This window comes from Phacochoerus africanus, chromosome 3, assembly GCF_016906955.1.
Source record: "Phacochoerus africanus isolate WHEZ1 chromosome 3, ROS_Pafr_v1, whole genome shotgun sequence".
NCBI lineage: Eukaryota > Metazoa > Chordata > Mammalia > Artiodactyla > Suidae > Phacochoerus > Phacochoerus africanus.
The window spans coordinates 203,900,237-203,926,354 of record NC_062546.1 but is presented as its reverse complement, the minus strand read 5'-3'; the positions used below and the strand labels follow the sequence as shown (position 1 = coordinate 203,926,354).

General features: G+C 60.8%; 1 protein-coding gene across 6 annotated transcripts in view; it reads left to right on the top strand.

Annotated features, from left to right (window-relative positions):
• HDAC4 (histone deacetylase 4) overlaps positions 1-22,870 on the top strand; it is a 240,276-nt gene extending 217,406 nt beyond the window's left edge. For all 6 annotated transcript variants that reach the window (XM_047773944.1, XM_047773941.1, XM_047773943.1 and 3 more), the window contains 5 exons: positions 4,847-4,965; positions 6,351-6,484; positions 16,797-16,881; positions 17,784-17,925; positions 18,269-22,870. In XM_047773944.1, coding sequence (XP_047629900.1) covers positions 4,847-4,965; positions 6,351-6,484; positions 16,797-16,881; positions 17,784-17,925; positions 18,269-18,308 — 520 coding nt within the window. In that variant the 3' untranslated portion in view covers positions 18,309-22,870. The remainder of the gene's footprint in view (positions 1-4,846; positions 4,966-6,350; positions 6,485-16,796; positions 16,882-17,783; positions 17,926-18,268) is intronic.
• Positions 22,871-26,118: the final 3,248 nt, after the last annotated feature.

Here is a 26,118-nt window from a genome sequence, read left to right as displayed (position 1 = left end):
GTTTTTCTGCTGCTTTCGCGAGCCATGCTTTTAACACTGCGTGTGTGCGTGTGTCTTTTTAGGGCTGCATCCACAGCACATGGAGGTTCCCAGGCTAGGGGGCGAATCGGAGCAGTAGCCGCCAGCCTACACATACCACAGCTCCAGCAACACCGGATCTGAGCCTTGTCTGTGACCTACCCCACAGCTCACGGCAACGCCGGGTCCTTCACCCACTGAGCAAGGCCAGGGATCGAACCCCTGTCTTCAGGGATGCTGGTCGGGTTTGTTAGCCACTGAGCCACGATGGGAACTGCAACACTTTTTTTTGTTGTGCTCAAATATGCACAAAGCCGATTGTTTTAACCACATGTGAGTGTACAATTTGGTGTCACTGGCTGCATTCACGGTGGCCTGTCTGTTCCAGAAAGCTCGTACCTGTGGGTGCAGCCCTCCCTCACCGTTGCATCTTGTTTTCTAGCGGCGATTGTATCTCCGTAAGGCCGTCCACATCTTGCCCTCTGTTAAAGTTTTATCTGGGGACATTCTAGGAACGATCACAAGACAGTAAGCTAAAAAAAGCTCGGAGTTCAGCCATCTCGCCTTCCGCCCACCGCCCCGTGTCTGCATGAAACGCGAGTGCCGTGTGGTGCCTGTCCTCGCTTGCGGCAGGACAGCGGCGCAGGACGGAAGGGGTGAGCGTAGAGAAGGTCTGATAGTGGGGTGCTGCCTCCACCTGCGGGGGGGCGGGTGCCCCCCCCCACCCGGTGGCATCCGGGAGAGCGGCGTGCAGAGGGGCTGGCGGCTCGTGGGGCGCCAGCTCTGGAGCAGGGGAAGGGGCCGAGGGGAGAGGGGGCAGGCCTGGTCCCTCCAGGGTGGACAGATTGGCACCTGGCTGCTGGGTCTGGCCCTGCCCAGCAGCCCAGCTTCACCGTCGGAGCAGCCAGGCCTGGGCAGTTGAGTTCCCATCCTTACCATCTTTGGGCAGAGTTGCCACACCTGATGCACAGCCGCTGGCCTGAATGGGTTTTGGTGGCGCTCTTGTAAGGAGGCAGGGCAGACCCCAAAGCTCAGGAGCCCAGAGGCCACTCCCGCCGGGCAGGTGTGCAGTCATCCCAGACCCCAGAGGCAACACCCCAGCCCCCTCCTGCCCTCAAAGAGGGTTTTGCACAGGATGTGACAAGAGGAAAGTTTCAACTGTCAAAATTATTGAAGCTGTGTGGTCAGGTAACCAGGTCCGTAAAGCTGGGTCTGTGGAGGGGCAGCATGTTGGCCTGAACCCCCACTCCAGCGGAGGCTTTGGCGCTGTGCCCACGTCTGCAGATGCTGCCTGGCGCCTTGGCCTGCTGGCCACATCGGCGTGAGTCTGGTGGGTTTTGTGTGTGGCGCTGGTGGGGGTCGAATCGAGAGGTCGTTTGTTCTTGGAGGTTGGAACCAGCTGCAGCATCGAGTATTGCACTTCGGTCGCGTTGTGGTTTGTACACCCCCTGGTCTGAGGACCTGAGGTTACACGGTGGCTCATCACAAAATGACTCTGAGCAGCAAGTGTCCCGCAGCACCTCCTGGAGCCCCTCCCACAGGGTGGGCAGGACCTGCCATGCCCATCTGCCCGTTCCCGGACGCCCAGCCGGCTTTTCCCTGTGGAGACCTGGCCGCAGGTGTGGACTGGCCAGCAGGCTGCAGGCCTGAGGGGAGGGAGCAGAGGGGTGTCAGGGCAGATGGCGGGGCCGCGTCTGGGCATCACAGTGGCGGCAGCCCGAACCTCACGCCCAGGTGCCCCTGTGGTTTACACGGCTCTGTCCCCCCCGAGCTCCGCCCCCAGCGTGAGCCGCTGCTTCTGGTCCTTCACCCCTCTCCTCTCCCGCTTCCAACACTAAAGGCTACACCTGCCCACCTCCTCCCCGGAGGTCTGCCTCTTCTCCCCATAAGCAGATGACCGATGGGCTGCTCCTGGGCCACCCTGTGCCCTCGGGTGGCCTGAGAAAAAGGTCACGGGGGACCCCACGGACGTATCACCTTAAAGCAAGGGTCTGAGAGAAGGCCCAGAGCGAAGAGTCAGATCTTACTGTTGGAGACTAGCTGTGCATTAAAACTTCATTCTAGAAGTGAAATTATGGTCAGGTGCCCGCTTTCTTTGTAGCGTCTACTGGATGTGCTTTCCGCCTCCATCCTGCACGAGGCTCCCGGTGGGGTGATGGGAGCTGGGTCCAGAAGGCCACGTTCAGCCTCCCTCTTAGACGCGAGGAGGCAGAGCGCCTCCCCGGGCTCAAGGCACGGTGGGGATCGGTGCTGGAGACCCACTGGGCCCCCCCTGACGCTCTGCACCGTTTCAGATGTTCTCAGCTTTAGCGAGTGTTTGGGGCTGTAACCTAGAGGGTCCCCAACCGGGAAAATGAAACGAGCACGTGTGCCCACAGGTCGGCGGTCCCCGTGGCTCGCCCCCGGACGGCCCGCCACCCCCTCCCCGCCCTGCACACACGCCCACCCACACTCACACCCGCCCACCACCGTGCTTCGCCGTTTGTTATGACTGGCTGCTGGGCAGTGCCACACACCACGCACAGACGCCAGGAACACCCTTGGAATTGACTTCCTTTAATGATGATTTTAACAGGACTGTTGTTTTAATTTTGTGGGGGGATTAGACGTGAAATCACTCAGCGGCACTTCAAAGCGGCGAGCGAAGCCCCACGTGCGCTGGCTGAATGAACGCGCTTTGTGAGTGAGCCCGTGTCGGCGTGAAACGGCTGCGGTTCCACTGAAAAGCTGCCTTGGCTTTCAAGTCCGTACCGAGACCAGGGCTGGGTCTCTCTCCTGCCCGAAGACAGCGTTTTTGTGACGAGAACGTCATTAAAATAATTGAAAGCCCGTCTCTGCGGAACGATGAGGGCACGTGCGCCGGCGCCTGGAGGCGCCCCAGGTCCTCGCCGAGGGCACGGCGGCCGGTGCCTTTGGGAAGCAGAGGCTTTTCCCGGCTCCCAGGCATCTCCTCCTTCCCACCCGCAACCCTGGGCGCACGCTCGGACGATGCTCTTTAGAAGACCTTTGCCGTGTTCAGGGCACTGCGCCCCCCTGTGCAGCAGCGTCCCAGAGAGGCACGTGAAAATCTGGGCTGGGGTCGGGCGCGGGAGACCTTCTCCAGACGAGTGACGGCAGGAGTCTGGAGCGGCCTCGGCAAGTGGGCCGTGGGCTGAGCCCCACCCCGCGCTGTGGAAGGCTTCCTGGAACTCGCCGTGCGCGGTGCCGCGTTTCGTGGGGGCCGCCTTCTGGGGACCAGGGCCGAGCGCAGTGGCGGCAGCAGAGACGGCTGAAGACACAAACCTTTACTCTGGCCCTGGGCAGGAACGCTTCCAACCCCGCTCCCAGGTCCCGTGCCATGGTCATGGGCCCTAAGAGAGGACGCCTGAGGGACAGCGCCTGGGTCCTTGGGAGCTGCCCCATCAGCCTGGGCAGAAGGCTTCACGGCGCACCGCCTCGGAAGGAGGGAAGATAAAAGCAGGAAGACGATGAGAGGCCAGCCTGGTCGGGACTCCCTGGCGGGACGAGTCGGGCACGGCGTGATGAGCGTCTTTGTGGCGGACTCTCCCGGCCCCTGACCCATCGCAACCTGGCTCCTCCCTGCGGATCCTGCAGAGATGGGCGGCCAGGTTGTCACCTGCCTGGCTCTCTCCCCACCCGAGTCAGAGGGGCTTCTCAATAGCACAGCAGTCCACAGTAGTTCCCGGTTGGAGACGCCCCTCATCCTGAGCGTTTTGCTTCTGGGGCCGCAGTTGTTGCCTTCGGGACTTGACTGTGCCAGTGTCAAGGGTGAGCGCTGATGGAGAGACCGCGGGGGCTTTCACACCAGCCCCGCCGCCCTGTGGCCATGGCTGTGGCTCTCTCTGGTCCTTGCCCTGTGGGCACATGGGGAGGGTCCATCAGCTGTGCCACGGGGGCCTCCACAGACCCGGTGAGGGGCTGGGCTTGTGTGCCCAGGCAGCTGCTCCGTGCATGGCCCTGAGCATCAGGCAGAAGGCTCTTCAACCCGGGTGTGACACCTGGGCTCCCCTGGCCAGGGATAAATAGATGGGTGGCAGAGGTTGGCGGCACCCAGGCACCACCACGTGCCCTCTGCTCAGCTGCCCTGGAGCCCGGGCCCGGTGCTGTCATCTGCCCGCCTCGCCCACACAAAGTCGGGGATGACTTTCCAAATCAAATAAAGGACAGACGGAAGTGCTTGGCTCGACGTGCCCTCTCTATTCTCCGCACGAAGTGGGTCTTCAGGACGGGCTGGAACGATCAAGGCTGCAGGCTCCTGGCGGGGGCTTTGTGTTACCAAGTGTGTCTCCTTTCTTTTTGGGGAGACTCTCTGCCTCGTTTCTTGAGTGTGACTTAACTGCTGACCTTCTCAGCGGGAGGATTATGTTTCTAAACAGTCGAGTTCTCTTAAAACCTGATCATCAGTTTTCCTCTCAAAGATCCTGAGTGTTGAATTTCCTTTTTTAAACTTTATTATAGTAGGTTTACAGTGTTCTGTCAATTTCTGCCGTACAGCAAAGTGACCCGGTAGGATTTCTCTTTAACAGACGCGTCCCCTTGCAGGCGAGGCGTCCTTGTTTGGTTGGTCGTAGCCAACAGCGTGGCCTGCAGGGGCATGGCCGGCAGGCGTGGGGACCAAGGCCTCTCCCACCTGCTCAGCTGCTGCTCTGCGTCCCCGGGGCGGGCGGTGACCACGCGCATCTCGAATCAGGGTCCCTAAAAGTGACTGGAGGGTGGGCAGGACAGACCCCTCGCAGGCCCGGCAGCTGGGCGCCACGACCCCCCCCCCAGAGCCCCCCTCCCCTGGCCGTGACCCGGCTGACGCGGCGTCACCTCCTGTCCTTTGCAGAACCGTGGTCATGCCGATTGCCAACGAGTTTGCCCCAGACGTGGTGCTGGTGTCATCAGGCTTCGACGCCGTGGAGGGCCACCCCACGCCTCTCGGCGGCTACAACCTCTCTGCCAAATGTAAGTGGGGCTTGCAGGTGGCACGGCAGGGCCTCCGCTGTCCTCGTGAGCAGGTGTCAGGCGTGCTGTGTCCAGACGTCCCTCTTAGCGGCAGTGGAAGGACACTCTCCATGTCACATCTCCCACGAGCGCGGTCCTGGCACCCCCAGAGGACACGGGGCGAGCCGGAGGTCAGGGAAGACGAGAACGCTGCGGGAGCTCCCTGCCAGCGCTCGGCCTGGGATCCGGTCATGCCGCCCGTAAGCACAGGGCCCACATGCTGGGCTGGCGGTTGTCATCCCGCATTGAGGGGGTGCAAACCCTAAAACCGGTGAGGAGGGAGCTGGCCGACAGTAGGTTTACTTCAGAAACCGGGGGGGGGTGTCCCTTTGGTCTCTGCTGTCACAGAAAACCATGAAGAAGGGCAGGTCCCCCACCGCCAGCAGCCGCACCGCCCAGCGCCCTGGGTGTCGTGGTGATCCGGGTGGCAGGATTCTTCTGGGGTTTCTAGACGGAGCCCCGATGACTCGTGCGAGGCCCTGGGGCCCCTCGTGCTGACCGTCAGTGCACGTGGTCAAGAGCTCTTGTCCCTTGTCCCCACGTGGGGAGAGCACAGTTCTCTGGAGAAGGACAGAAACAAAGGGCCACCTCGGAGTCCCCCTGCCTGGGCCGTGGGCCAAGGGCTGACAGAGTGACCAGGTGGAGGGCAGACGTGCGGCCCGTGCCCATGGCCACCTCCCAGCCAGTGTCACTGTTTCCGTCAGAGGGCCGCCTCACCAGTGCCCCCAGCACCGGCCGTCTGCTGATTGACCAGCCTCGACGGGGCCTCGGTCTCACTGGCCTCACCGTCGTCACTGTCTCGGCCGAGGGTGGGGTTTGCCGCAGCAGGAGGACGCTGTGGCTGCAGTGGAGGGACTCTGGCCCTTGATGAAAGCCAGGCGCTGCAGACCGGGGGGCACGAGACCCACAGGGGCACACGCGCTGGGGTGTGCGCATACGTGCACGCGTGTGCCCCGCACCCCAACCCCGGTGCTGACCAGGCCCCCCCCCAGGCTCTGGGGCAGACGTGGTCCTGCCTCTTGGCTCCCCTGCCCCTGTGGTTCCAGCAGGAGAGCTGAGGGGCTCCCTGGAGGCTCCTCCCTCCCCCCAAACCAGATGATCTGCGGCATTATAAAATCAAAGCTCCGAAACCATAATTCCTACTTCCAAACAGATCAAAAAGAATCCCAAAGCGAAATTCCTCAATGAATTTATTACAGTCCAGCCTGGTTCCGATTACGCAGCCCCGGGTGCCAGCCCCAGGTCTCTGTACAGTGCCGTGATGCACTCCCGGGCGCTTTGATCCGCTGCCAGGCGTCGGCGCCGCGGCCGGGCCTCAGCCTGACCGGATCTCGTTTCCCTTGCAGGTTTTGGGTACCTGACGAAGCAGCTGATGGGCTTGGCCGGCGGCCGGGTGGTCCTGGCCCTGGAGGGGGGTCACGACCTCACAGCCATCTGTGACGCCTCGGAGGCCTGCGTTTCTGCTTTGCTGGGAAACGAGGTAGGAGCCCCGGAGAGGGCAGGCTGTCCCCGCGCCGTCCCCCACCCCCACCCCTCCTGCTGGGGCTTTTACGCAGCCGCCCAAACTGCTTGTGCCAGAAGCAGGTGAGCAAAAGGACAGCCAGGACCCTTTGCTCCAGGAAGGTGACTCGGGGTCCGTCTTGGAGGTGCTCACCTGTGCAGGTGCCACCTGGGGGACACCTCAGCGTCCTGGCTTCCTCCTGTGCACGCTCGGCTCTCTGGGAAGTTCCAAGGCCAGCTCGGGGGCTGGGGTGCCAGAGCTCCCCGTGGCCTCCTGCCGCTCCTCCCAGGTGGGGACTTTGCCCTGTGTCCCGATGACCTGGGCTCAGAGGGCCTGGCCCAGGAGAGCGAGCTCTGAGGATCAAGGGAGGGAGAGACTCGAGAGCCTTCCAGCCCCAGCAGCCACAGGCCGCCCGCGCTCTCCCCGATGCTCCTGGTGGGACGGCAGAGAGAGCCACCCCGGCAGCAGGGGACAGGGCGGCGGAGGTCCTGCGGGGACAGTGCCGAGCGCCTGGAGTTGAGGACATGTGCAAGTTCCGTTTCGAGTTTCAGAACGCGCTCTTCTGGAAACCCCGCCTCCCGCCACAGAGGGCTCTGCCCGAGCCTGTCGCAGGAGCCCAGAGGAGTGCCTGGTTCCCGCCACCCACCGCACGGCCCTCTTGTTGCTGCGGCGTCACTGCGTGCGTCCAAGCAAAGAGCTGCTGGTTTGAGGCGGTGCAGGCCAAGTGCCCTGGGGCCTCAGCTGTGGCAGGGCAGTGCCAGGCCCACACGGGGACACCGGAGGCAGCTGGGAGCTTTGCTCACAAGCCGTCCCTGGAGCCTCCCCTCCCCTCCCCCATCAGACCAAACGGGGCTTCTGCGGGGTCGCGAAGCCTGAGGATGCTCCCTAGTAGGGTCAGGGTGACCTGGCATCCAGCAGGGGTGCCCGAGCCCAGCCCCAGGACAGGCATGTACTTCCTGGAGCAGCAGTGCCCGGTGGCCGAGTCAGGGGCACAGGGAAAGCCTAGGCCTCTGGCACCAAGAGCATGGGTAGGGCCAGCGGCCAGAGCCACCAGGCTGGCTCCCTGCGAGGCGGTGCCGGTGTGGCCACCTGTGTGCTGGGCTCCACAGCCCGGACTCCCGCTCCCTGGCCGCCCACTGGGACAGGCCGCCAGCTGGTGACAGGGGTGGGCAGGCATCCGGGGGTGTCTCCGTTGTCTCCTGACAACCTTTGCTGCATGGATGGTGTTCGTTTTAACCAAGTCCCAAGAAGATCAAAGGCCCCGGTGGCCTCTCTTCTTCTGGTCACCCGGTTGGCGGCCGCTGGAGGGCCTTCCGGCAAGTGCCTGTTTGCTTTTGGGGCATCTGCCACGTCCCCCCCCCTTCTTTGCATAAAACTATCTCCCCCACTGCCTTTCTGATGAGTAGAATGCAACTGATTTATACATGCAAACGCTCCCGAAGCCTTTTGCTTCTCCGAGCTGGTTATTTGCAGCAGCAGCGGAGCGTGCAGCTGTCAGCCGGGCCCATCCCTCCTTCCTGATCAAGAAAAGGTTCTTTTACTGAAAACACATCAAAAAGCGGGAAGCACCAGCTTTATCACGGTCTCTGAAAAATCTTTTTAGTGCCAGAAAGTTGGACGGAGCCTCTCTCCTCTGCCCTGTGGTCTTTGACGAGGCTGATTCTGGGCGCCGGTGGACGGCTCGGCTCACGCAGACAGCCGGCTGGGGACGGTGGCCTGGGCTGCGGGTGGGGGGCGTGCAGGGGGGCACCTCATACTTTCAGTGTCACGTGCATGTCACTCGAGGGGCGGTGCAGCCCCCGGGAGCCCGGTGGGCAGGCGCTGAGGGCCAGGTGGTCAGTATGTGGAGACGTCACTTCTCATGTCACGTGTCACCCCACGGGGAGGTTTCTTTGGGGCCAGGTTTCTGTTTAAACAGGTGACTTTTCAGGATTAAATGCTGCCCTTTCATTGAGCCCAAGTCCGAGGTCGGTGGGGGAAGCCGTGGAGGACTTGGGCCAAAGGCTTTCTCTCAGGACGGCTGCCCCCCATCGCGTCCTGCTTCATGAAGGGCGGGGAGTGGTGCAGCCCCACGTGGGTAGAAGCAGCAGGTGCGTGGGCGCGGGGAGACGGACAGGGCCGCCTGTCCAGGGCGCATCCTGCTCAGGGCGACAGGCACCGCCCATCTGGTCCCCAGACCCAGCCCTTCCCTTAAACGCTGAAGGAGCAGGACCTGCGTGGGGACAGCCGGCGTGGTTCCAGAGGGATGCAGGGGACAGTAAGGTGCTGACCCCTCCTGGGGCTGGGCTTGTCCCGCAGGTCCTGTTACATCCAGCACTGAGCTCCACCCTCTCATGTGAGGCTCAGGCACCGAGAAACTGCTGTGGTCGCGGTGCTTGGCATTTGTGGTTGATTTTTTTAACGCCTCTTCCTCCAAAAGGACTTTGGCAGCTACAAAAATGCCAGGAGAAGGCCAGGCGGGAGATCAGGACGAAGTGGTCTGGGAGTCCGCGGGGGAGCTGGCGGTCAGTGCGAGAACACATGCTGTTCTCTGCGGGGGCGCGGGGGCCCTGGAGCCTGCACGCCCCTCAGTTACCGGGCGCGGGACTGCCGCGTCCTGGCAGGTGCTAATTGGGCAAAGTCGCCTTGTTACCCAGCCTGACGATGGAGCAGGCTGCCTGCCGGTCAAGTGGCCAGGCCACAGGCTGCGCTGGATCAAGTGTGGGCCTCCTGTTGAGCTGTGACCCCAGGGCTGTGTGTCCCGAGGGAAGGGCATTCTCTGAGTCCCCCGCGCCCTCCCTCTGCAGGGGGCAGAGGACCCACCAGGAGCACCGGGACCACCCCCCCAGCCGCTGCTGGGACGGGAGCTGGGGGTGGGGACAGCGGAGGGGCAGGCCCTGGACCCAGGCCTCGGGAGCGTCGCCCCCAGCGCACATCCCCGCCCCTCCCACTGGCTGCTGAGTCTCCAATTCTTTACTCTTTTATCAAAAGGAATCATGATTTTTTAGCCCCTCATGGTGTGTTTTTGCTTTTCCAAAACTGCATTGAAAGCCCCGCCCCCCATCCTGTTCTACAAGCCTTTGCGTTTTCGATGGAGGGGTTGTGAAAACACACTGCCCACTGGTTTCCGGGTAAATGTGGAGCCCTGCCCGGCTGCCAGGCGCACTTCCATGCGCCCAGGCCACAGAGCCCGAGCAGGGAACGGGCAGGCCCTCCTGCAGCAGAGGGACCCCCCACACCCCCCTCCCAGCTCCACGGGGACCACGAGGCATGGAGAGACGGGCAGACGCGGGGTGGCAGTGGGGACAGGGAGGGATGCACTGGGGTCCCATCTGCTCTGCCTCTTAAACGGGAGGGTTGGCAGGCACCCCTCCTGGAGTGCTCAGAGACGGGGGAGAGCCAGCCAGCTGGGCAGCGGTGTGGTCCAGCCAGAGGGCCCCCGGGTCCCCAGCAGACTCTGTCTTCTTGGGAAGAAGGGAAGGAAGGGCCGGGCGGCTGAACTTGGGACGGGATGAGATGCAGGAAGATGCAGGGCTGGGATCCCAGCTGTGTGGCTGCCCCGAGGGGCTCTGACCACGGGAACAGGACAGGGGCCTGGGGCCTCTGTCATCTCACGCCTTCCTGGCCCACCCAGACCCCCACAAAGCTGAGTTTTCTGTTTTCTGAACAACGCTAACTCTGACCTCGGATCCGCTAGGGTAGCGTAAGGGCTTCCTGGTCCCGGAGCGGGTGGTCTGGGTGTTTTCTTGCCCACTTCTGCCAAGGCCCCCTTTTTAAGACTGAGCTCGGGGAGTTCCCCCTGTGGCGCAGCGGAAACGAATCCGACTAGGAACCATGAGGTTGCTGGTTCCATCCCTGGCCTCGCTCAGCTCAGCGTTGCCGTGAGCTGTGGTGTAGGTCCCAGGTGCAGCTCGGATCTGACGTTGCAGTGGCTGTGGTGTAGGCCCATGGCTACAACTCTGATTAGTCCTGTAGCCTGGGAACTTCCATATGCAGCGGGTGTGGCCCTAAAAAGATAAAAAGACGAACAAAAGACTGAGCTCAGGATAAGTCCCAAGACACACGAGGTAAACGGGCTACAGGATGGCTGGGGGCTCCGGTCCATCGCTCAGGACGCAACCGTGGCCCACGCCGGCCCTTTGTTCCCCCCCAGAGGAGGCCCTCGGAGCTTCCCCGCCCGCCCCTCCCAGGCCCATGCACCCAGGCCTGGCCGAGAATTCCCAGCGTCTCCTGACCGAGCAGGGCCGGGGCCACTTGCTTGCTCTCCGTCTGTGGCCGCTGGGCGGCTCTCTGTCCCTCAGATCCCTCCGCTGAGGTGCCGGTTCCCTGTCCCTGGTCACACCTGCCCGCCCTGCCCTCCCCTGGAAGAGGGCCACGCTGCATCCCCCTGGGCCCAGCAGGGGCCGGACCTCCTGCACCCCCGCCACCACGGCGGTGTCCCCTCCGCCACTCGGGCCGCTGCAGGAACGTGCCGTCCGCCGCCCACACCCATCGCAGAGCCGGGGCCCGCCCTGGGTTTCCCACGAGGCTGGCTGACGCTCTGTGAGGCGGGGGTGGGCGTGTTTTCGGTTTTCTGACGGAGCTTCAGTGTGGAGAATAGTGATTGTTGCTTCACGGGCTGGCTGCTCAGTCGTGTCTGTTAAGTGAACAGAGCGTCCCAAGGAGCAAGAGACTTCCGTCTTGTGAGATGTGGCGTTTCCCCCGCTTCCCGACCCCTTTGTCGTTAAGTCAAGGCTGGGAGCCTTGTGCTCTGGCTGATCCCCTGGGCGGCTGGAGAGGTGGAGGGCGGGGGGCAGACAGTGACTTGGGCGCCTGGGCGCTCGGCGGGTGCACCGCGGCAGAGGCTGCTAGAGGAGGGCCGGCTGCCAGCCGAGTGTGGGACCCGCTGGGGAGACCCATGGCGCTGCCCTCAGGACGGGGAGCAGCTGGACCTGGGGTTAATTTTAGAGAACTTCTGGCGCCTTTCTCCCACAAGCGGGACCAGGCTCTGACGCACCTCTGTGCCTCCGGGTGGGGGGCTCTGATCCCTGCCCCCACCAGCCGTGGACAGTCCCGCCTTCACAGTGGCCGGGGGCAGCGGTGGCCCCCGGGGCGGTTGCCGTCAGTCACTCCCCCGTGCAGTCTCCTGGGACACGAGGGCACCGTGTCTGAAGCAGACCCTCGTGGAGGGGGTGGTGGGTCCCGTGTTTACAAGGCGACGTCCGGGTTTGCCCCGAGGGCCCCCAGCAGTGGTGGGTGAGGACCCTTGGGGACGGGGCGTCCTGCGTTGGACCCCTGCCAGTCTGCCAGGCGGAGCAGCACCATGTTCCTTCCGCTGAGGGTCGTTTCCTCGTCACCTTGGAGGCCAAGCTCCTTCCCCACGAGTCTTGGACCCTCGGCCTTTCTCTTCATGTCTTCTGCCCATTTTTCTGTTAGACCGTCTTTTTCCAATTCATTCCTGTTTTTGGCGGGGGTGGGGGTGGATGGACAGATGGAAGAGTGGAGATGGATGGGTGGGTGGGTGAGTGGGTGGACGGACAGACGGACGGACGGACGAGTGAGTGGATAGATGGGTGGATGGATGGATGGATGGATGGACGGGTAGATGGGTAGCTAGGTGGACGGATGGGCAGGTGGACTGGTGAACGGTTGGGAATCCCTTCTTTTTCTCTTTCTCTGGAAATGGGTGTAGGATCGGCATAATCTTGACGGGGAGGCTCTCCTGGGCCCTGGGTTTCCTTTGGGAGAAAACTTGAGGTGACCAAGGTGGTCGTTGTTTCATCTCCTCTCTAACGAAGTTTGGGGTTACCAGGGATTTCCTCCTCCTCTGCCCCGTTTCCAGGATCCCTGGCGGAAGTCCGTCGTGGTCCCTCGCAGTCGGTCTCCGCTGCTGCCCTGCGGCCGTGCTCCTCTCTTCCTCCTGTGATTCTTGGCGCCTCCTCTTCAGTTCACTTTCAGCGACTGTGTCTTTTTCTCCGAAATCTACCTCTGCCCCCTTTCTGTACATTTCCTTCTTCCTCTGGGACCGTCTTTGCTCATTTTTTAAATGCAGCACTTTTCCAGTCTTATCTTCCAATATGCGCCTTAAAACTGCACATATCCCCCTGTTGACGGTTATCAATGTCCCCCAGCGGCGTGTTCAGCCGCATCTCACACACTGTGGTTTGTGGTGTTTCGGTTATGTTTTTAGATTTCTAAGCGTGTCCTAATTTCCTTTAAGGCCTCTTCTTTGACCCACGATTGCTGTGTTTTTGAATGTCCACCCGCGGGGCTCGCGGGGCTCTTTGTCTCCTGTTTCTCGCCGTTGCTCTTGTGTGCGTGGTGTTCGTTCTGCGTGGAGACGCGCTTAGCGGGCTGGTGTGCGGTCAGCCCGCATGGACGTCCCACACGTGTCTGGAGCACGTCCCCCGCCCGTCCTGTGGCGTTCCCTTTACGTCCAGGACCCCGAGCTTGGGAGCCGTGCCATTCACACTTTGCCTTCTGCGTGAGGTCTGGCTGCGTGTCTGCGGGCTCCGAGAAAGCCAGTCGGGCTCGCCATCGCGGGGTGGTTCCCCGCCTCGCCTCCCAAGTCTCCGTCTTCACTTCCTGTGCTTTGAAGCAGTTGCCCTAAGATGCCCCTATTTTAAACCAGCAGATCCTTTTGAGGAACTGAAATTGGTGCCATCACAGAGTGAGCTTCACGCCCAGGACGGATTTCCCCTTTGGTCTGTCGCGCCAAACGCGGGAGGCGTTGTGCCGGTCCCGCTGCGGGTGCACCTGCCCTGTCGCTTTCCTCCCGTCCAGCCTCCCTCCGCGCTTCAGCCGTTGCCTCCGGCCAGGAGCGTGCGGCCAGCCCGCTCTTCCTCCGCAGTCCTGCCCGCCCGGCTGCGGTGCCTGGAGACCGTGCTCGAAGCGGTTGGTTTGCCCGCGCGCCGTTTGGTGGCTGACGGTGCGACTGCGCTGCGTCTGCCCTCCTCCGTGGCTCCCTCTGCCCCTGCGCTGGCTTCGGTCCGCCTGCTCAGGAGCCCCCCGCCTCCCCTCTGCCCTCTGAGAACAGCCAGCTGCCGGTTCTCAGGAACAATCCTGGAAAACGCCAGCCCGTGTCCCCGCGAGGTCGCTCACCTCAGCCGGCCCCAGGTGGGGCGCCCACTTTAAACACGGGACACCCTCTTGGACGTCCTTATACTGGACATTACCAGTACTTGCTTATCAGAAATCCAGCGTAGCTGGCATCCTGTGTGTTTAGTGCTAAGCGGGCGGTCCCAGCCCAGGGCCCCCTCCCGGGTCCCACGTCATCCCTGCCTGGGGTGTCACTTCCCTCTTTCTTTTGTGTCTTCCATCTCGGAGTGGACGTCACGGGTGTTCTTTCCGCGGTCCCTGTCTTTGCTCACCAGCCTCATTTCTCAGCGCTCCTTCCTTCCGGCTCGTCGTCCTTCTGCCTCCGGCACCTCCTGCAGGGCTTCCCTGGAGAGGGACTCCTGGGGTGACTCTGCCAGGTGGTCTGCAGTTAAGGCTTCCTTTCAGCCTCATTCTAGGCTGATGCTTCCACCGGACTTGCAGCTCTGGGCGGGCGGGCAGGTTTCCCCTCGACGCGGAGACCTCACACGCTGTCTTCTTGCTCCTGTTTCCTTTGCTGTGAAGCCGCCGGTGTTCAGCCAAGCGCTGCGCCCGTGCAGACTCTACCCTGTCGTCTCGAGCTGCTCTTCCAGTTTCCTGTTGTCTTTGCTGTTCTGCCGTCGCTCTGCTGGCCTGGGGGGGGGGTGTCTTTTTTTATCCTCCCTTCCTGAGCTGAGGTCCTGCATCCCTCAGGCCTGGACCCCGCCACTGGGGACACCGTGAGGACACACAGGCCTCCTTCTGTCCCGTGTTTCTGGGCTGTTTTCTGGCTCATTTCTTCAGTTATTGCTTCCAGGTTACTCATTTTCTCTTTAGCGGATCTCGTTGAGTTTCTAGTTTCTACTAATATGTTTTCGTTTCTAGAAGTTGTATTTGGCTCTCTTTCAAACAGGCCATTTCAGTTTCAATGATCCCTGGTTCTGGCATCATTCATTCATTTTTATTTTTAATGTAGTGAACACGCAGCACAGTTCAAGCGTGATCATGTCGGTAACTGAGGCCGTGGAGCAGCTCAGTCTTCATTCTAAGGTAGAATTGCCACGTGGGAGCACGTGCGGATGCCCAGGAGCGCCTCCGAGCCGGCACGTGTGTCCCGGCGGAGCCCAGACGGTCCCATCATCACCATCTTACGTCCGTGTGGGGCACTTGTCACAACCTGGAAACCAACCCTGGCACGTCGCTAGCAGCTGAACTCAGGGATGCAGGCAGCTTTCGCTCATTTTCCCACAGCCGCCCTTTTTCTGTTTCACGTCCGTCTCCTTAGTCCCTCCGGGCCCCGACGGTTTCTCGGTCATCTGTTATTTTTCACGACTCCAGTGGTTTTTGAAGAGGCCTGGCCAGGTGTTTTCTAGAACATCTGATTCTGTCCCTGGTGACTGGACTGGGGCCAGGGGGCTGGAGGAGGAAGACCCCAGGTCAGGCGCCCTTCCCAGCCCTCCCGGGCCCCATGGCACCATCCACGTGGCACCATCCACGTGGCCCACCCGCTGAGGTCGGCCGTGAGCGGTGGGTTTGCAGGTCCGACTGCACCAGGCTTGCTCGTTTCCTCCTCCCCGTGGGCTCTTCCGTGGACGTCCCAACACGGCTCAGTCCACGCAGGGAGCCAGGGCGGGAGGTGTGGGGCTCAGCCTCGCGGGGAGTGTGTGCATCCGTTCCTGGAACTCCTCTTCTGGAAGACGCATCTTTTCTTCCCGTTTATCTGTTCATTCCGTCGCGTATCACGTCATTGTGGACCCGAGGGTGTTAATCTTATTCTCTGAGACCCAGTGCAGCACGTGTCACGCATTTCGTTTCCACGTGGCCCTGGCGTGTCCTCCGAGGCGCCCCCCCCCCCCGTCTCCTTCCGACTCTGCACTTAAGGGGCTCTGTGCTCCCTGACCCCTCGCCGGGCCGGCCCTGGAACAGGCCGTCTCTCCAAGGAGCCTTGCTTGTTGTTGCTGATCCGGTTCGTGTCGGGTTTTTCCTGCAGCGTATGATCTGGGGGTTGGGAATCCATGCTTCCTAGAACCGAACGGCGGTGCAAATTGGCACCGTCTGGGGATACATGAGGACCCTGCCAGCTGTCTTCTGGGCAGCCAGCATCACAGACCCCGGCCACCCCAAACGGCCGCTCCCCCCTTGTCGTGTCGAGAACCAGGCAGATGTCAGGGACTTTGTTTTTCAACCTCTGCTCAGAGCCGAGGCTCAGGGCGGGTCTCTCCCACTGGCTATCCCCGTGGAGCCCGGTCTGTGCACCTGCTCTGCCCGCTCATCCTCAGGGCAGGGTGGTCCTGCGGCCAGGCCTGCAGAGTCCAAGGCCTGTACCGCAACAGTCCCACCTTTGTTGCAGGACCCAGCAGGTCCCCCCAGGTATGCAGGCTCATCTGCTCCTTAGCGCTGTCACTGCCCGTGTCTGATCTACTTGAACCCTCTGCGTTTGGCCGTCGTGGCAGGGCGCTCTGGTCCACCCGCAGCCGTCGGGGGGCATGTGCTCCTCCTCCCCGAGGAGCAGCTCTGAGCAGAGGTTCCCTCCTGAGAGGTTCTGCTCCCTGCCCCTTTCGTTGGAAGAAAAGTGAGAACAAGGGCTACTCAAGCACTGTTTACAAAGCTCCTATTGATAAGGGCTATGAAAGCGGCATTTCCGAAAAGTCGTAATTAGGTCCCTGACGTGATGCTGTGGGCTCCGTGCTGGAGACCCAGCTGCCAGCCTTCTGCACCGGCCCCGTTCAGGACATCACCCCTCATCCCGCTCACATCGGGACCCGCAAATACTCTGACCGTCGCCAAAGAAAAACTCCTTAGAGAAGAGAAATCTACTGTGTCAACAGTTTACGCAGTAAATACCAAAGCCACGCTGGGCCTTCCACGCTCTTTGCCCTGTTAGCAAGTGCGCCTAAGAAAGCGTCGCAGCCTGTGAGCAGCTCCCTCTTAACACACACGGGATTACAGCCACATCCTTCTTTCTGTCTGTCTGTCTTCTGAGGACCGCACCCAAGGCACACGGAGGTTCCCAGGCTAGGGGTCGAATCGGAGCTGTAGCTGCCGGCCTACACCACAGCCAGGGCAATGCAGGATCCGAGCCGAGTCTGTGGCCTACACCACAGCCCACGGCAACGCCAGATCCGTAACCCGCTGAGCGAGGCCAGGGGTCGACCCCACATCCTCATAGATACTAATTGGGTTTGTCTTCGATGAGCCACAACGGGAAACTCCTTTATTAAGTTCCTTTAATTCACCCTTCAATCGTTTTCTCCCCCAGCTTGACCCTCTCCCAGAAAAGGTTTTGCAGCAGAGACCCAACGCCAACGCCGTGCGGTCCATGGAGAAGGTCATTGAAATCCACAGTGAGTGGCCTTGCCCTTGGCTCAGCCCGGAAGCCCTCGTGGGGAGGGGCCCTCCCCCACTGCCAGCTGCTCCCCCAGGCCTGGGGGCCGGCGCGGGGTGAGCAGGCAGAGAAGCTCGAGTGACCCCGTTCAGTTCCCCACAGCCCACCAGTCACGGCCATTTTATGGGACAAAAGAATGGAGGCCCAGTGGGTCCGTGAGGACACCTGCCCGCTCCCCGCTGGCAGGGCTGGTCCTTGGATGTGGACCTGTGTCCTAGGGTCGGACCTCCGCCAGCGCAGAGAGGCCTGGGCTCCAGAGACGCAGCACAGAGGGCAGCCCCTCCCCAGCGCTGCCCCCGAGCGCCAGGGCCGGGGCACCCCCCGGGGAGTCTCAGGTCCCCACACCTTCTCCGACACGCAGCTGCTGGCCTTGGGTCTGAGGTCTTTGGGGGTGACCCAGTCATTGAGACCATCCATGTGGTGCCTGGAAACCAGGGGTTCCCTGCTCTGGGCTGAGCCCTGGCCCAGGGGCCATTCCCACCGACACCCCACGTGAAGCCCTGTGTGCCGTGCAGGCCCCGAGGGGGCCCGGCCTCCCCCAACGCCCGGGCTCTGCGGCGCCTCCCCCGTCACCTCAGAGGCTCCGGGTGGGGTCAGGAAGCAGTCGGCTCCCAGCCGCCCCGCCACGAGGCAGCGGCCAGGCCCGGGAACCGGGCCCCATCCCCGACGCCTCGTCTCTGGTGGGCCTGTCCAGAGAGTCCCAGCCTTTGTGACTTTGTAACCAGGCGACGCCCTGGCTTCCGCGTCCAGAAAGACTGGTGCTTTTCAAGGCGCCAGGGAGGTCCTGCTGGAGACCCCCGGGCGGGGGAGGCTGCTGGTCAGCCCGGCGCCCAGGGTCCTAACCGAGCCCCCCAACCCCAGGCCAGTACTGGCGCTCCCTGCAGCGTCTCGCCTCCACCGTGGGCTACTCCCTGGTCGAGGCCCAGAAGTGCGAGAACGAGGAAGCCGAGACGGTCACCGCCATGGCCTCGCTGTCTGTGGGCGTCAAGGCGCCTGAGAAGAGGTGAGCGTGGCGCCCGCCCTGGCCCCGAGCGCGCGCGCCTGCCGCGGACGAGCCGAGGCTCTGCTCCTGTGTCGGATGAGGTGGCTTGTCCCCGCGGGCCCTGCCAGGCTCGCCGGGGCCAGCCCGGGCGGGGGGCGGGTTGACCACCCCAGTCCAGGACCGGGCGGCAGGGCCTCCCCGTTCTTTACAACCACGGGAAGGGCACCTGGACGCGGGACACTCACCCGGGGACCCCGGGGGGTGGCCGCGGCCCTGGGGGAAGGGACGTTCAAAGGGCCGGGGGATGCCCACCGTCGCTCTTGCTTGTCCCCCGCCTCCGCCCCTCCCCCCGGGGCGCCCGCAGACCCGAGGAGGAGCCCATGGAAGAGGAGCCGCCCCTGTAGCCGCTCCGGAAGCTGCGGCCTCTTGTCTGTTTGTCTCCGTCTTGAAGATCCGCCAACAAGTTGCTGTCACCCTGCGTCCCGCCACGGCGTTCTCGGAGCCCACAGGCGCGGCGCGGGCGAGGGCGGCGGGAAGCCCTCTGCCTGCCAGAACCGGGACAGACGCCGGGACGCGCAGACACACGGACACGCGGAAGCAGGCGCCCTGGGCCATCCCCCCGGGACGCCCCCGAGGGAGGAAGCCTGCGGCAGCCCGCGGCAGGGCTGCCGGGGTGGCCGCCGCGAGGAAAAGGGACGAACGTCAAAGATCTCACGACACAAAGCAAACTTGATCAAAACTGGTGCTTACGGTTTGGTGATTCCCCACAGTTCCACGTCCCCGTGCAGATCTCTCCTCTTGTAGCTTCTTTCTTTTTAAGAGCCTGTCGCTGCGGCTCCGGCCCGCCTCTGATCGCGGCCGTGCGCGGCGCGGCGCGGGCGGGAGACGGTGGGCGCGGGTAAGGAAGACAAACTGGCCGCGAACCGAAGTGGGAGCCCGCGGAGCCGGCTTGTTGGCTCACAGCCGGCGGACGATGCGCGTTTGTGCCTTTTTTTTAATCGCTCGGATGGATTTTCGTGGCTGGGTTTTCTGAAGTCTGAGGAACAATGCCTTAAGAAAAAATAAACAGCAGGAAGGGGTGGGACAGGTCCCCGAGGCCGGCACGTGCTGGCCTGGCGCTCCCGGAGCGGCCCGGGGCCCGGCCGGCAGCCCGCGAGGGCGAGGGCCGAGGTCCTGCCACCCTGTCTTTGCTTTATTGCTGTTGAAGAAACATGGAGGTAGTTCCAAAAAAAAAGTGGTAAATACTGTCGGGGGTTTCGAAGTCCCACACATTTTAAATGAATCCAAAGTGTTCTTTTCTCATACATCACATACCAACTGAGCATCGTTGTCTGGTTGTGGAGCATGCCCTAGGCACACTTTCAGTGTTACGATCGGAATGCTTTTTATTAAAAGCAAGTAGCATGAAGTATTGCTTAAATTTTAGGTATAAATAAATATATATATGTATAATATATATTCCAATGTATTCCGAGCTAAGAAACTTGATTCTTATGAAATCTTGATAAAATATTTATAATGCATTTATAGAAAAAGTATATATATAAAATAAATGCAGGTCGTAAAGGTCCCTGGCAAACGAAAGACGTGTGAATTAGCCATCCAGGTGCTCATGGAATGGGATCTGGCTCGAAGCTCATGCATTTCCGAAGCCCCGACGGGAGAGCTGTCCGTCCTCCGTGCGCCTCGGGCAGCTGTCCTGCAGGAATGTCCTTTCACCTTAATTATTTTCTGGCCCGGTCCCTTCCGCCTCCATGCACTTAGGTACCTAATGAGTTTTTCTAGCAAAGAATATAAATTTGCCGTTGATTTTGTATGAATTTTTCACAAAAAGAGCCTGAAGGAGCCTTGCTTTGTGAACTTTCCGTTTCTTGCTCCCCATTCAGCAGTTTTCTGCGTGGGAAGAACGCGACATCTTTTTCCTTTCTAAATTTTTTGCTTGTACATTTTTTTTAACTTTTGAAGGGTTTTTTTATTATTATGTGCGTTCTGTTTATTTTTGTACAGTGAGCACAGATTTATTTTCAGAGAGTGAGCGCCAGATGCGCGGCCAGACGCAGGTCGGCTCCCCTGGGCCCGCCTCGCGGCCAGAGGCAGAGCGCGGGGTCTTTCTTGCCGTCCCCGCGTTGGGGGCCAGGGGTCGTTGGGACGCTGAGCTGAGGGGCTTGCCAGACGCCACGGGCCGTCGGCATTCGTGACACTCGTGTTATTAAACTTCTCTGAGCACATGGTCAGGATAGAATTTCACTTGACTTTTCCAAAGACCTTGTGAGCATGTCAGCAACATGTGGGGCCAAGAGGGCCCCACGCCGCTTCCAGGTGCCGCGGCCTCCGCCCCGCGGCTGCGCCCGGCTGGGAGCAGCAGACCTGGGTTTAGGAGCCCGGGGCTGCAGCGAGCCCGGGCCCAGGCTGCCTGGCAGCCCGTGGGGACGGCCGGTCTCTGCTTGTTCTCTTTGACAGGAACTGGACGGCCCTTGTTCTTGGTAACCGATTTTCTAGCCCTCGAAGCCACCAGTTTCCTTCCCGGGTGTGCCCAGGCCAAGCCGAGGGAGGACGGGCCCCCGCCACGTCTCCAGTTCAGGAACTTTTACAGGGCAGCTGCCCAGGGAGACTCTGAGACGGCCGGACTGTGACCCGGTGGTGGCAGATCCTGGGACTGCCTTGGTCAGCGGGCGGCTGCAGGTCAGGCCTGGGACAGGGGTTGAGAGCAGGATGGGGAGGCCGGGGGACGCATCTCCCGGGCTCTTCCCTCCCAGCCCTTGGCCCTGAGGCCCGAGGCGGCAGGGAGCTGGAGCGGCGGCAGGGCCTGCCGGCCGGCTGTCCTGGCCTTGGGCCGAGGGGACCGCGTGCCCACCTACTGCCAGTCGGGGCTCCCGGGAGGAACGCAGCGTCTGGCATCTTTTATGGGGGCGGGGGGCTAACGTGGACCCCCAGGGCCGGCTCAGCCTGGGGATTTACCTGGCTCAGCCCGCAGCCCCAGGCAGGGGAGCAGACCCCCACGGTCAGCGGGCTCCAGCTTCACAAGCGTGCTTAAAGCATTACCGTGTAGCCTTTTCTTTGCTTTGAAGACACACTCAGCCCCTGTCCGCGGCCAGCCGTCGGGGCAGGCGGCAGTGGGCCGGCCCTGGAGTGTCCGCGGGCCCCCCGCATCAGCGGCGAGGGGCTCCTCCCACCGTCCCCCTGGTCCCTGGACCTCTCGCCTTTCTGTTCCTTTGCAGAGGCCTCGGGGACACTGGCCGGGGGTCAGCAAGTGAGCACTTTATACCCCTTTGCGGGAAAGCCCCCGACGCCCCCAGGCCGCATGGCCTCAGCCTGCCCTCGCGGTCCCCCGGCTGCGCCGCGCCGCGCCCGGGCCCCACCAGCAGGCGGCCGTCCCCGGGCCCACGCCGCTGGGACTGGCCGCCCCTCCGGTTGCAAAGGGCCACTTTGTCCAAGTGTTTCGGTTTTTCTCTACTTCTTTTAAAAGTTTGTTTCCAGAGGAAGGACTGTTTCGTATGGGTCGGACCCCAAAGCACGTCTGGCTTTTGCAGCCCTCGCGAGGGAGTTTCTTGTTTTTAATTTTCGATCCGAACATTCCTTCTTTCCTGGCCACAGCCACGTGCTCATTCCATTCTTTTTGTAGACTTTGGGGCCCACGTGTTTTATGGGCATTGATACATATATAAATATATATATAAATACATAGGAATATATTTTTTTAAGTTTCCTACACCTGGAGGTTGCATGGGCTGTACGACCGGCATGTCTTTATATTGTACACAGGTTTTGCACGCCAAACGCGGCAGCTTGGGCAAGACGACAAATGCCTTTTGGTCCCCCTCCCGTGACGTTTGCAGACACAAAGGAGGGGATTTTTTTTTTTTTTTTTTCTCTGTAAAACAAAACAGACCCTTGAAGGCGAGTGGGAGGGGGGGACGTTTGCGTCTTAGCGAACTTATTCTTAAGAAATTGTACTTTTTATTGTAAGACGAGTAAAAAGGACTACTTCAACACTTGTCATATTAAGAAACCAAGTTTAATCTAGCACTTGTGACATACCAATACTAGAGTTTATTGTACTTCTGTGGGAAACGTGTTTTAGGGACGCTGCGCAGAAGTCCAAGGGCGCTGCCTGTCTCTCCCGGGTTGACTCGGAGGCGTTTGTTGGCTTTGGCTCCTCCCGCCTCTCTTTGCTCGGGGCGAGCGCTGCCCTCACCAGCCCTGGTGGCCGTCGGGCCCGCTGGGGACCCGGGAGGCCCCGGCGGCGCCTTCCGCACAGCAGTGCCGACTTTTCATTTCTTCTAGGTGATGTGTGGCTAAGATTTCCCTTTCGACTTGGCAGTCGTGGACTGTGCTGCACTGTGCTTTCAAATCACACTTTGCATCGAAAGGAAACCGTTTCTTCCTTGCGATGGAGCCGAGCTGGCCCAGCTCAGCTCCCTCTGTCTCTCTGACACGATTCAAAGTCTCCTGTCGAAGGACGAAGAAAGCGGACAGTTTCTGTTTGTTGTTGTTGTTGGGTTTTTTTTTTCCTTTGGTGTGTGTGCTCCCCAGTGGAGGCCCTCTTTTCCAGTTTATGAGAATGACACCCATGTATAATATATAGAGTCGGGGGGGTTGACCCTTTTCACCCAAGAGCTCCTGACAGGTCTGTCGTGGGAAGCGCGGCGACGGCGGTGTCACCTCCCGCGACGGCGGTTCGCCTCTGCTCGCGCAGAGACCTGCTCCGTCTGTGACTGAGTCGGTTCCCTCTGACTGTCTGGACCTTCCGGTGGTCCTTTCTTTTGCTCAGTGGAGCTGGAGATTTTGTTCCTGGTTTTCTCATTGTTTTGTTGTGTGTGGGTGGATTTTCACCGAGTGCGGTGCCCCCCACCCCCACCCCCGACAGCCGACTCTGCTTCACTTCCCCAGGAGTCCAGTATTTTGTACCTCATCCTACAACTTGTCACTCTTGTGGTGTAAATAAAGAGCATTCATTGCCCTCCGACCTGTGCTTTCTGCCGTGTGCTCTCGTGCTCGCCGGGCCCGGGCCTGGGACCTGGGGTCGGGGTGGGCGGCTGCTCTGTCCCCGCCACCTGTACAGAGCCCACAAAGCCGACCTCGATTTACGTCCAGTGGTTCAAGTCTTGCACTGTTTCTCGCTCCATCACTGGGCTGGAAACTACCTCGGAGGTGAGCGAGGCGGCAGGGAAGGGACCAGAAGCCAGGCCTGGTCTCCCTGCAGCCGGGTGCACCCGCCCCCATCCCCCCTGCCCAAGGCCTTGAGTCTGCAAACAGCCAGTGACAGTCTCCCGGCTCCAGGAACACTGGGTGCCACTCAGGTGCCACTGCACCCCCAGTGGTCACGCCACTTCCAGGCCCTGACATCAGGTGATTAATAATTGCAGGGGGGTGGGGGGGGGCAAGGGTCCAGTCAAGACCACCCATGGGCCACTAGCTACTCCCCTCCCAGCTGGGCTCTCCCCTCGCCAAGTCCTGTCTCTCTCCTCTCCCTTTCTCAGCACCAGCCTCCACCTCAGCGTCCGGTTTCTGGGAACCCAACCCAAGACACCCCGGGGCCTCAGACCCCCTCCCTGGGCCCCAGAACGAGGCGTGTAGAGCACACTCCTCTCTGGACACAAGCACAGCTGCCCAGGCAACCGCAAGCAGGAAACGCTTGGCTTCAAGCCAGTGGATTGGGGGTATTCGTCACGCGGCATAACTGCTGTGAAAGCTGACGCGTGCGGGCAACGTGAAGAGAGAACCTGAGCCTTTTCGCACTCGAGTTGGTATTTGTGAGACGTACATATTCATTCATTTGCCCAAAACGAGAGGATCTTATCCTGGCAGGATCTCCCTGTTCTAGAACAGAGTCAGATGGAAAGAAGGCGTGAAAGAGTGTTTCCAGGTCTAGGACGAAGAGACGTCTGAGCACAGCTTTCTTCGGTTCTCTTACCCCGGTTGACACATTTTGACACATCTTGTGGACCATTCTTTCTGAAAAAAAATTTTTTTAGGGCTGCACCTACAGCGTGTGTACGTTCCTGGGCCAGGGGTTGCCGCTGAGGTCTGCACCACAGCCACGGCAACACCGGATCCTTAACCCACTGATGGAGGCCGGAAATAAAACCCACATCCTCGCAGAGACAGCGTCAATTTCTTAACCTGCTGAGCCGCAGTGGGAACTCCTGACAATGGTGGTTATGTGTGAATATTTGTTTTACTGGAACAGTGGGTTGACAGTGCTGTGTCCGTTTCTGCTGTACGGCTGAGTGACCCGGTCACACATCCGTGTATATTCATTCCTTTGTCTCGTATTATCTCCCATCGTGTTCTACCCTGATGAAAATGATTTTTTAATGTGTTTTACAAAGCACTGATATTTTTACCTTTTGAAGCTGAAATACCTCAACCACATTGAGGAGAGGAAAGAACTCATATGTGTGCCCACCGTCCAGCCTGAGCAGGTGGCCACGCTTGACCATAAGCGTTGTCACCGATAAAGGCAGCAGGTGCATTTCAGCCCGGTAACCACCTTCCTCCCCCGGGTCCGCAACGCCCTGGCGTTGGTGTGTGGACGCCTTGACAGGTTTCTTCACCTTTGCTGCCGAGTTCTGTCTCCCTAAGCGTAGAAATTAGTGTGTATGACGCGTGCATTTACCGTGAGTGCTTTCGCATCCCTCTGTCACTGGGGCTCACCGCTGTCCTCACTCACAGTCCTAGGACTTCCGTCGCCAGCACTGTGCGCTCTTTACTGTAGGTGTTCTCATCACAGGTCACGCTGCCCTGGCTGTGTGTGGCCGCGCCACGGTGCGCTGGCTCTGCGGCCATCAGCCCTGGTAGCTTGTAGCAGTGACTCCCCAGAGCCACTCACTGATGGTCACTCCCACCAGCATAGCCTGGACAAGGAGCCTGGCCAGGTACAGAGCAGCAGGAAGCCCAGCCCGGGGACCCCACGTGTCCCCCAGCCTGTTTATCTGCTGCGAATGCCCCCGCTTCCGAGGGGCCTGCGCCTCCCCCCAAACAGGAGGACGCTGAAGCGAAACCCGGCTGCACGCCCCCACCTGGGAGAGTCAGTAGGAGTCCCTCGAGGGCACAGGGCCCTTAAACACGACACAACACCGCATCGTGCTTAGAAACGGCCAGTTGCCTCACGTCGAGGACCCAGCCACGGCTGAGGTTTCCCCAACAGTCTCGTTTTTTGGTTTTGTTTCCTTCACTCTTGCAATTGGTTACAGTACTTAACAGGAAAACAGCCAACCGCAAAGTGAAACGCCTTCCCACTCGAGTCTCACTGATGCTAAATATTTTAACGCAGATTTAAAAGGTAATAGGATGTGGCTTTAACAAACATATACCACTGGAACTTTATTTTTAAACGCACTTAACATTCTATTTTTTTTAAATACACCCTTCGGCAGGTTGAACTTTCGTTGCTTTGACCTTCAATGTAGCAACTGGCGCCTGCTGGAGTCGCCAGTCCCACTCTGGGAAGAGAGATGAAAGCTGCCTTCTGACTCAGGCTGTTAGGCTTCATGCCCCCCAAACAAAGTGCGTGCAGTGTTCCCAGCTTCTTATGCTGCGGACGGCGACATGACAAGGTCTAAGATCCACATTTACGGAGCTGGCAGACAGGGTGTCATCTAGTCTAGCAGGGAGCACCCCCACCCAAGTCCCGAGCCTGGAGATCTCGGGGCCCCCCCAACGCAGGACGCTGGTGGTGGTCCCACCTCAGCCAGGGCTCAGTCAGGCCCACGTCAACTCGACTAGAACGTGACCCCCCCAACACACACACACTGAACCCCTGAGTGGCTGGTGTGGTTACTCTCCCTTACGTGTGAGCAAACTGAGGCTCAGCCGGTTTGACGACTTTGCCCAAGTTTGCGGAGCGGGGAAGAGGCAGCCCGAGGGCCTGGGCGCAGGGCGGTCCTCTGGCTCGGATCCTGGCTGCCGCTCTCCGAGCACATGGACCCACAGGCCACAGCTGCCCTTGGACAAGATGGACCATGGGAACCGTGTGCGGCCGGGTCTGGACCAGCGCTTGTCTGCCGATACTCATTAGGGTCTGAGAGGAGGAAATGAAAGGGTCCCCGGGCTGACGGGGGGGGGGAGGGGGCCTGGGCAGAGGAACCACAGCCCGACCAGGAGCAGGGGAGGTGACCCGGGGCAGCCCTGAAGGGGAGGGTGGGCACAAGCCTCTCTTCTTTCCAGCTGTCTCCCCTCCCCCTCCTCCCGCAGCACCCCCATCCCCCATCC